Here is a 10376-nt window from a genome sequence, read left to right on the forward strand (position 1 = left end):
GCCCCTAACCCACTTGCATTCTGTCTCTGTCTCTCTCAAAAATAAATACACATTTAAAAAAAAGAAAAGAAAAGAAAAAGCCTTCTATGAGATTATTTTTCAAAAATGGGAAAAGAATATATGTATTTTTGCAACTGGTAAAAGACACATATCCCCCAATTCCTCTTCATTTCACTCGCTCCCCAGTTAATCATCATGGGGGACCCCTAAAGTATTTTTGTTACACTGTGGGCTTTGAAGATGGAGAGTATGGCCATGAGCTAAAGAAGGCAGACAGCTTCTAGAAGCTGGAAAAGGCAAGGAAACAGATTGTCCCCTAGAGGCTCCAGAAGGAACGAAGCCCTATCGACACCTTGATTTTAGCTCAATGAGACCTATTTTGGACTTTTGGTCCCCAGAGTTTTTTTCCCAACCTCCAAGTCATCATTTATTGATTTATAAACCACGAGCTTTATAATACAGTAAACATCACAACAGAACTCTACAGTTAAATACAACCAACAAATTACAGACCTAAAAAAACAACAACAACAAAAAAGCTGGAGTGAAGCCACATTATGCAAATTTCAAAGATGCTCAGAATTAGCAATAGAAAAAAAGGTCATTCCCCCAACTGGAGACCAGACAGGCAAAGATACCCAAGCACCAAAACCCGAAGTGGTCAGATTGATAGAGAGCCAGTGAGCATATAAAATAAAATGTCACAACAGCACAGAGACAATATATTTGTGTTATTTTTAAGTGACTATGTTTACAGTAATTGGTTACGGCAGCGATTGGAAACTAATACACACATTTTCTAATCAAATCACAATATGATCTTGGTTTGGTATTAATTTCCGTACAGATGTCAGCACCAGAAGAAAGAGGTTAAGATGTTGGGCTCTTACACAAGAGAGTCAGGTTCAAATCCTGACCTATGCACACTAGACAAGCTACTTAATTGTCCTGTGCCTCAGTTTCTTCATTTGTAAGATAAGAATAACAGTAGCACCTACATTTTAACGTTTCTGAGAGGGTTGAATGCTTGAATATATGAGAAGTGTAGGTAACAATGCCTGGCACACAGCAAGCATGCAATAAATGTTAATTATCGTTGTTAGCTGTTATGTGTTTCTCATTTATTCCATCCACTCATTTGCCTGAGCATACCCCATTATTTTGATAGTTGGGAAAGGTTCTTGGTTTGTTTTTTTTTTTCCCTTAACTTAATTCGCCACATGAAATTTAAAACTCTCATCCAGTTTCATGAAAGAAAAAAAAAAGCATTGATTTCTTTAAAAAAATTTTTTAATGTTTATTTATTTTTGAGAGACAGAGAGAGACAGAGCGTGAGTGGGGGAGGGGCACAGCCTGACGCTGGGCTCCAACTCAGGAACAATGAGGTCATGACCTCAGCTGAAACCGGATGCTTAACCGACTGAGCCATTCAGGCGCCCTGACACCACCGATTTCAGCAATGGTGCTGGAACACACTAGATATTCATATGCAAAAGTGCAAAATTTAACTTTTACCTCACGCCCTGCACAGAAATGACCACAAGTGGGTCATTGACCTACAGGCAAAAGCTAAAACTATAAAACCTTCTAGAAGAAAATACAGGAAAAACTTGTCATGACCTTGGATCATGACCCTAGATCTAGATGGGACACCAAAAATAAAAAACAAACAAACATGAATTACACAAGAAAATATTGATACATTTTATGCAGTGGACACTGTGATTTACCACCCAGACACTTGCTCAGAAATAGAGGGTGTAGGAGCCCAACGGCTAGATGGCGCCCAGCAGCCGGCTCTCAGCCCCCCACAGACGGCTGTGGGCTCCTACGGGTCAGCGGAAGCATAACATTGAGACCGCCCTGTCCTGCTTCCTGCCCCCCTGCCCCTAAAACGCACCCCTCGTCAACCTCCTTAGCTCTGATTTCCCTTTCAGATTTGGTTCCCTGGAAATCTCCACCTGAGACATTGGGCCTCATTAAAATTAAAAATTTCTGTTCGTTGATAGACACCCGTTAAGACAATGAAAAGGCACGCCGCAGACTGGGAAAATACATTCACAATACATGTATCCACCAAGGACTTGTATCCGTAAGTCACAGAGAATTATTACAACTCAATGATAGAAAGTCAACTCAAAAATAAAATCGGTAGGGGCACCTGGGTGGCTCAGTTGGTTGAAAGGCTGACTCTGGATTTTGGCTCAGGTCATGATCCCAGGCTCGTGGGATCGAGCCCCAAGTTGGGCTCCACGTTGAGTGTGGAGACGACTTGAGATTCTCTCTGTCTCTCTCTCTCTCCCTCTGTCTCTCTCTGCCCCTCCCCCACTCGCTCTCTCTCAAAATAAAAAAACTTAAAAAGAAAAGCTCCTTTGACCCAGCGTGTGTGAACCAAGTTTATAATCCTCCCACTAGGCAAGGTTCCTGGCACATCCTCTGTCTTAATAAGCGGCCCTACAAACTTGGCGGTCCCCTCCCCCTCCAGGGTGTGTCCAGACCAGCATGGCTTTGGTTCTTGCCTGTAAATTTCTCTCTAACCGTTTCCCTTCTCCACTGCCCACCGCCCTAGTCTAATAAGACACTATCTCAACACAGAGGGCTGCAGTGGCCTCCTTGCCCCTCATGTTTTAATCTCGGCACTTTCAAATCGCTCTCCATTTCACGGCCAGGGTGATCTCTTATGAAATGTTAATCTCATCACCAGCATCTCCCTCTGCCGAAAACCCCCCTGTGGTTTTCTGTTGCCCTTAGAACAAGAGCAGTACCTGGGTGGTCTGCCCACTTCATCTCCCTCCACCCCCTCAGTCTGAGCCAGCCTCCTCTCTATTCCTGGAAAGAACTGGGCTCCCTTCTACCTCTGAGGGGCTCTTCCTCACCTGTCCTCTGCGCCCTGCTCTACCCAACCGGGTTGGTGCCTACCTACCAACCCTTCCAATTTCAGCCCAGATATCCTTCTCTTTGACGCCCGGCCCCAGACCTAATCCGATTTTATTAATCGCTCTCATGACATCTCCCTTTCACTGGCACTTAACACAACATTAACTACGCATTTTTTTTCCTGTAACGATTAGATCAGTCGATGGGGCGTGCCCATCTATGAATGATTGAGTCATGGGGGGCCCATTTGGCCAATGGAAAACTCTAGTCCAGTAAACTCCTCCCAAGTCAAGCAAGACCTGCCCACCTTGGCTCCACCTACCACCCACTTCTATCCAATCGTGTGCCAGGGTAACACCCACCGTCCTATATAAGGGGACTGGGCAGCCCAAGGCTCAGTAGACTTCTTGGAGGCTTGTAGGAAGGACGTCCGACGGCTAAGGTCTGAGCTACAGTCCTGATCTGTGGACACTTCTGGACCCTCAACCCCTTGGACCTCTCTTCCTGAAAGGGTGTCCTGCTCTCCAGGTTTCCAGAGCCAGCTTCGAAGAGTTCAACAGCAGGAGGTCAGGTGTGTGTCCGGTGCCCCCTTTTTCTTTTTAAAGTTTATTTATTTATTTTCAGAGAGTAGGGGGGTGGGGGGAGAGAGGAGGGACAGAAAGACACAGAGAATCCCAAATAGGCTCCAGCAAAGACCTCAATGCGGGGCTCGATTCTACCAATGGTGAGATCATGACCCAAGCCAAAATCGAGTCAGAGGCTTAACCCACCGTGCCCCCCAGGCACCCTCAGTTACTTGCTTTCTAACCTTTTCCTGGTTTTTATTTTACTTTTGGTATTTACTTATGTAACTCAGAGATCCCAATAAGGCACATTATGAAAAGCAGCAGCCCCTGCTACTTCTCAACTTCTCACACTTTAGAGACAACCGTTTTCATCTGTTTGGTTTCTTTCAACATCACTTTCTGTTCTCTAAATACCATGTTTACACTATTACTAACTCGGTTTTCCATTTTAGACTTTATTTATGGTCTTCCCTCTGTGGGAGAGGAGGAATTAGCTGTAGTTCCTGCATTCCCACCTTCCTCACCGATAGCCGCACTCGCCCCACCCCCCCACACACACCTTCAGACCCCCACCTCCCCGCAGAATGTCACTATTCAAAATGGGACCATCTAGTCGACCAGGATCACTTTCTCCTTTGGTGCAACTTGAATTTTCCAAAACCTAATACTTGGGCTTTTATCTGCCAATTGACCACTAATCCATTCTCACTCTTCCTCAGTTGTTTTTAATTTTTTTTTTTAACGTTTATTTATTTTTGAGACAGAGAGAGAGAGAGCATGAACAGGGGAGGGTCAGAGACAGAGGGAGACAAAGAATCTGAAACAGGCTCCAGGCTCTGAGCTGTCAGCACAGAGCCTGACCTGGGGCTGGAACCCACAGACCGCGAGATCATGACCTGAGCCAAAGTCGGATGCTCAACCGACTGAGCCACCCAGGTGCCCCCCTCAGTTGTTTAAATTCAAACTCAATAGAGTGTCTTATCAATTTCACCTTCTGGTGGCATTACTGCCACACCCTTTTAACCTGCTCCAGCCTAGACTGGCTGCTCTCAGCCAACTTCAGGCTGCCATCCTAGGATCTCCCTTGACCATCATCTGGGGAATTCTTCCCCACTTTGGAATTTTATACCCTCTTAGTCTGTCTTGTTTTGGTTTTTTTTTTTTGTTTGTTTGTTTGTTTATTTTTGTTTTTTTGTTGTTGTTTTTTGTTTGTTTGGTGGAGCAAACCTTCTAGTAGCATTCCTGGGGAAACATGCATCCAAAAAAATTATTTGAGACCTTGCATATTTAAAAGTGTCTTTTTTCTACCCTTCTTGATTCATGATAGTTTGGTTGGGTATTGAATTTTAGGTGGGAAATCCTTTTCCCTCAGAATTTTGAAGACAGTTCTTCCTTCTATCTCTCTTTCTCTCTGCTTCTCTCTCTGGAAGTTTTTAGAATCTTCTCTTTGTCTTCATAACTCAAAAAATTTTTTGATAATTAGCTTTGGTAATACTATGCTTCTAATTTTCTTATATTTTATCCCCCTTATTTTTTATTTTTGTGATTTTTTCTGGGACATTTCCTCAACTTTGTCTTTCAAAATATCCACGGAGATTTTATTTTATTTTATTTTATTTTACTTTATTTTATTTTATTTTATTTTACTTTATTTTATTTTATTTTACTTTATTTTATTTTTATTTATTTTTGAGAGAGTGAACACACACACACACACACACACACACACACACACACACACACACACGTGTGAGTGGGGGAGGGGCAGAGGGACAGAGATAATCTTAAGCAGCCTCCAAGCCCAGTGAGGAGCCCAATCTCACAGTTGTGAGATCCCCTCCATGGAGATTTTAATTTCTGCTCTCATAATTTTAATTTCGAATGGGTCTTTTTGTTTGTTTGCTTTTCTGAATGTTCCTTTTAAAAGTGTCTTGTAATTGGGGCACCTGGGTGGCTCAGTTGGTTGAGAATCTGACTCTTGATTTCAGCTCAGGTTGTGATCTCACAGCCCATGGGATGGAGCCCCATGTTGCGCTCTGTGCTGACGTCATTGAGCCAGCTTGGGGTTCTCTCTTCCTCTTCTCCTCCCTTGCTCATGCTCTCTCTCTCTGTCTTCCTCTCTCTCTATCAAAATAAATAAATAAATAAACATTAAAAAATAAAAGTATCTTGTAATTGATCCATGGGCATCATTTCTTCTCTTCTCTCTCGAAAGATATTAATGATATGTTTTTTTGAAACTTTCACCTATGGCATAAGCTACTTCCTGCAAGTTGCTTTCTTTCTGTTTGATTATCAGTTTCCTGTCTCACGTTAGTCTTTCTTCTGATGTTTGATGTCCCCTTGTTGGCTGCGCAATATTGAAAAAGGGATGCTGAGAAGCTGAATGGTCGCTCTGAGCCAATGAATGGGGCCTGTTGACTGTGGGTTCTGCAGAATTTATGTGGCTGGCCTGCCGAATTGGGGAACCCCAACGTGCCGGTTTCTTGGTTTTTTTTTGTTTGTTTGTTTTTCTCTTAGACTTCACAGGCTTCTCAGGGAAGAGTCTTTAGATGCTCTTCAGTGCCAGCTCTGTCATCAGCTAAATCTCCATAGATGTGGATCCAGTCTGGGCTGTCTGTTCCATTCTATCGCTCAGTCATTTATCTCTCTTTGAACATCACACTGTCTTCATTCCTATAGCTGGATGCTGCTTCATGATCTATGATAAACCAAGTACCTCCATCATGTTCTCTTTCTGGAGGGCATTAAAATTTTATAGCTATTGTGAAATTGTTCACCATAACATTTCTGTCCATACACTGAGTGTCCTAAATCTTGTCATCTTTACCAGTCTGATAGATGCATAGCAATGGTACAACTTTTCCTTTAATTTGGATGGCTTCCTTGTAAGTGAGGTTTAGCATCCTATGTGTATAGGGACCATTTGCTTTTTCCCTTTTATGGATGGCCTGTGATTGCTTTCTGCTATTTTCCTCTGTTTGGTTGTTTATCTTATTGATTTTTTAGTGTTCCTGAATTAGGGGGCTTTATCAATTCAGACTTTCTTTGGTCAATGAATGATCTCACACCTCCCTCCCCTCTGCCCCCACTTCTGCTGGGGTTAAATCTAGGTCAACACAGGGAAACATGCTCTGGTCCTTGCTTCTGGTCTGGAAGCTACCCCTTGCTTCTGTTCCTACTGGTGTCTGGCCATTAAGTCCATGCAGGTCTCTCTGAGCCCTCTAGGTCCTATTGGCAAGCCCCCTGCCAGCTCACCCAGGACATTCTTGGTTGCTTCTGGAGTCACATTGAGCTCTGAGCCTGAGTTTGGGACAGCAGATGTAAATGGCTCTGCAGGACCACATGAGTCATTTAAGTGTTGAATAAAGCTTGATATGCCTGAATCTCCCAGGACTCTGATTTCTGAAACTCAAAACCCCCAAATTCAAATGTTTTTTAACTATTATACCTGTCCTTAGTTCCAGAACTCTCCTATAGTGTCCCTTTCTTTCTGTTTATGCCAGCCCCTGAGTGCAGAGAAGATGGGGTCAAAGGAACTAGCAACAGGGCTATGGCCGTGTCTCAGAGCCTGCAACTCCCCACCTCGTGCTGTGGGGACCCTGACCATTCTGAGATTGATTTAAGGTATTATTATGAGTTTGAGCTTTTGTAGCCGAGAACTGGAAAAAAATTCACCCATGAGAGGATCTGATCCTGGCTTTTTAAAATTTTTGGATGATGATTGTAGAGAAAGAAGGCGTTATGTTGAAATGCTCTCAATTTGTTCCATGGCAGTGGGTCTCTTGGAGCCGTTCTTTATGCCTGGTGTTCTCTATTGTTGGGTTCTTGTGTCCCAGGACTGCCCCCCAACCATGACTCAACGACCCCTGGGAAAAGCCCCACATTTGCTGTCTCCTGCTTACCGTCATCACTCACCTGCCATCTTCCCTACCACGCTGCTGTGGAATATGGCCTCTGCCACTGTCCTCATGCTGTTCTCACTGAGTCCGGGGGGCCAACAGAAGTGGCCCCAAAGCAGGCCTGCTCTGTCCCACGTCGCCAACACTGTGGGCAGCTCATCCCTCCCTGATCTGTTCCCTCCATCTTGGATCTGGGTAAACCCTCCCAGTTTCCCTCTGCACCAGTGGCCCTGAAAGGTGCTATGTCTCTACCCTTCCCTTAGAGGTCAGCAGCGGACTTCAGGGTTCTATCAGAGGCGCTCTCTGCTCCTTCATTCTCTAGTACCAATCCCATCAGCTCCCATGGCGGTGATGACCAACTCTGCGTAGATGATTCAAATCCAGCTCCAGCTGAGCCCCGCGTGGAGCCTCAGACTCACATCTGTGTTCTCACATTGCCACTCGGGTGACACAAACCTGCACCTTCTCCCTTGAGCCCTACCTTGGGGAAACAGCCTCCTGGCTCTCTCTGTTGGCGGAAGGCACATGGCGGTGGGGGTGTGTTTAACAAATGGTCAGGAGAGTGCCCTGCAGACAAACAGCATCGGTGGGGGCCCCAGATGCCCCCTTTCATCCAACCTGTCTTCAGGGGATCCCTGTGGTCCTGCTGTCTTTCCCTTACCTCTTCCCAGCCTTCCTGCCTCTAGGCACTCCCCCTTCTTTTCTCTGTCCACACTTCACTTTCTGGAGTCCAAACATGGTAACTTGCTCCCTTCCTTAAAATCTTTCAATGGTTCTCCTTTGATCTTAGGATCAACTGAAACTTGGCTTAGCTTCAAGGGGTCTTTATGAACTTCTCCCTCCTGCCGTGCTATCCTCCAGCTAGTCCAGTCTTCTTTCCATTCTAGAAGCCTGCTCCCAGTCTCCATCCCCCTGGGAATCCTCCCTCCCTACTCAGCCCTTGCCTTGCTAAATCCCGCTCATTCCTGAGAAGGTCCTGACTTACAGGTTTATGTTGACTCCTCCAGCCAGACTTTCTGGGCCTCCTGCCCCCAAGGACAAGTTAGGATGACCCTAATCTAAGCATTTGCTCTTAGAAACCAAGGCTTTGTAACACCCCAGGGGTCGGTGTATCACCATGTCAATTCATGAAAAAGAAAACTGAAGCTCATCACAGGTCAGTTAAGATAGAATTCCAGGCCCTTTGGATTCAAAACCACCTTCCTCGTAATACCCTAACACCTTTACTTTCCAACTTGTCACCCATTGGTGACATTATATTTTTTTGTTGTTGTGTTGTGTCTGTCTCTTCTATTGAAATTTAAGCCTGGTGAGGGCAGGGACTGTCACTCTGATTCAAACTGAATCTAGTGAATTCAAAGTGAATCTAGAATAAGCTTACCCATCAGGAAAATGGGGATGGTGATTATTTAGCTGGATAAATGGTGGGGAGGCCAAGTGAAATGGCCAGTCGGGGGGCACCTGGGTGGCTCAGTCAGTTGAGTGTCCAACTTCGGCTCAGGTCATGATCTCAAGGTTCGTGAGTTCGAGCCCCGCGTCGGGCTCTGTGCTGACAGTGCAGAACCTGGACCCTGCTTCAGATTCTGTGTCTCCCTTTCTCTCTGCCCCTTCCCCACTTGCTCTCTCTCTCTCTCTCTCTCTCTCTGAAATAAATAAACACTTAAAAAATAATTAAAAATTTTCATAAAAAGAAATGACCAGTGAGAGTGCCACACATAACAAGTCCTTGGCATTTGGGGGTCTCCTGGACCACCTCATACCCTCCCCCCCATTATCCTGCCCCCAAAGCTTCCTCAAGAAGCTCTGATTTCTTCTTCCCACTTTCTGCTTCTCTACTTTGCTTCAGGTGTGCATTCTCAGGAGCCAGACTGCTCTGGGATGGAAGCCGGAGGCATCGTGAAAGCAGATGGCCCCGTGAAGCCAGGCCAGCCCTCGAAACCCTTTGCTGTGGTGAAACCTATGAGATATGTGACCCCGGCTTTCATACCTGACCTCGGAGACAGAGACCAAGGCCATCGTGAAGGAAGGGGAACAGACCTTCACCGAGACCCTGGCCTCCAAGGGAGGCCAAGACGCATGCTGAGACCAGGTCTGCGTGTGCAGTCGGACCGCCGCGATGAGCCCAGACACCACGTGGAATCAGGAGCCACACAGACCCCATCCCTCCCTTCTACTGGGGCAGCGATGGTGCGACTTACAGCACAGCCTGGGGCGGGAGTCCAGGCGCTGCCCGATGCGTCTGGGTATTGGGTCCTCACCGATGCCCCAACTTCTGGCGTCTATCCCTGCTTGGGGTTCAGACCCTTGGAAGGCTCAACTTTGTTCTTCACGCAGACCCCCTCTGGTACCTTTGTGTACGGGGTCCCAGAATTTTTTACCCACATTGCGCAGTGACCTCCGTCACTTGCCACCAGAGTCTGTCTGAGCTGGGTGTTATTCCCAGGCCAGCCAAGTCCCCATCTGTCCCCACTCAGCCCTCCCCCTGCCTTATGTTGTCCAGACTGCACCTGTAAGTTTCTTCCCAGGATCCTGGCAGGGTCACACGCCTGCCCCCCTGTTGTCTCCTCCTTTTGTTTTATCAAAGATGTGTATGAATTTAGTCCCTCAGTGCTTACTGAAATAAATCCACAATCTCCTCTTGTCCTCTTCTGTCTCAGTCTGTTCGGACTGCTATAATAAATAGCACAGTCTGGGTGGTTTATAAACAACAGACATTTATATCTCCCAGCTCTGGAGGCTGGAAGTCCAGGATCGCCAGCAGATTCTTTGTGAGAGCTCACTTTCTAGTTTATAGATAGCTGTCTTGTGTCCTCACATGGCTGGAAGAGTGAGGGAACTCTCTGGGATCCCTTTTATAAGGGCACTAATCCCATTCACAGGAGCTCAACCTCTTAATACCATCACACCGAGGGGTTAGGATTTCAACGTGAATTTTGGGAAGACACATTCAGTCTATGCGTTCACAGCTAGCTTTTTTTTTTTTCAATCCTGAGATGTAGAACTGCTAAATGTTTTAGAAAAGTGGACACGG

The 10376-nt window shown here is 45.8% G+C and overlaps 1 protein-coding gene across 1 annotated transcript; it reads left to right on the forward strand.

Moving 5' to 3' along the window:
• The first annotated feature begins 3297 nt into the window (after positions 1–3297).
• Positions 3298–9886, forward strand: PRR20G (proline rich 20G). Its single transcript, XM_042977365.1, has 2 exons — positions 3298–3448; positions 9192–9886. Exon 2 carries the CDS (start codon positions 9224–9226, stop codon positions 9737–9739), a length of 516 nt encoding a protein of 171 aa, XP_042833299.1. The 5' UTR covers positions 3298–3448; positions 9192–9223; the 3' UTR covers positions 9740–9886.
• The last annotated feature ends 490 nt before the right edge of the window (positions 9887–10376 follow it).

This window comes from Panthera tigris, chromosome A2 (assembly GCF_018350195.1).
Source record: "Panthera tigris isolate Pti1 chromosome A2, P.tigris_Pti1_mat1.1, whole genome shotgun sequence".
NCBI lineage: Eukaryota > Metazoa > Chordata > Mammalia > Carnivora > Felidae > Panthera > Panthera tigris.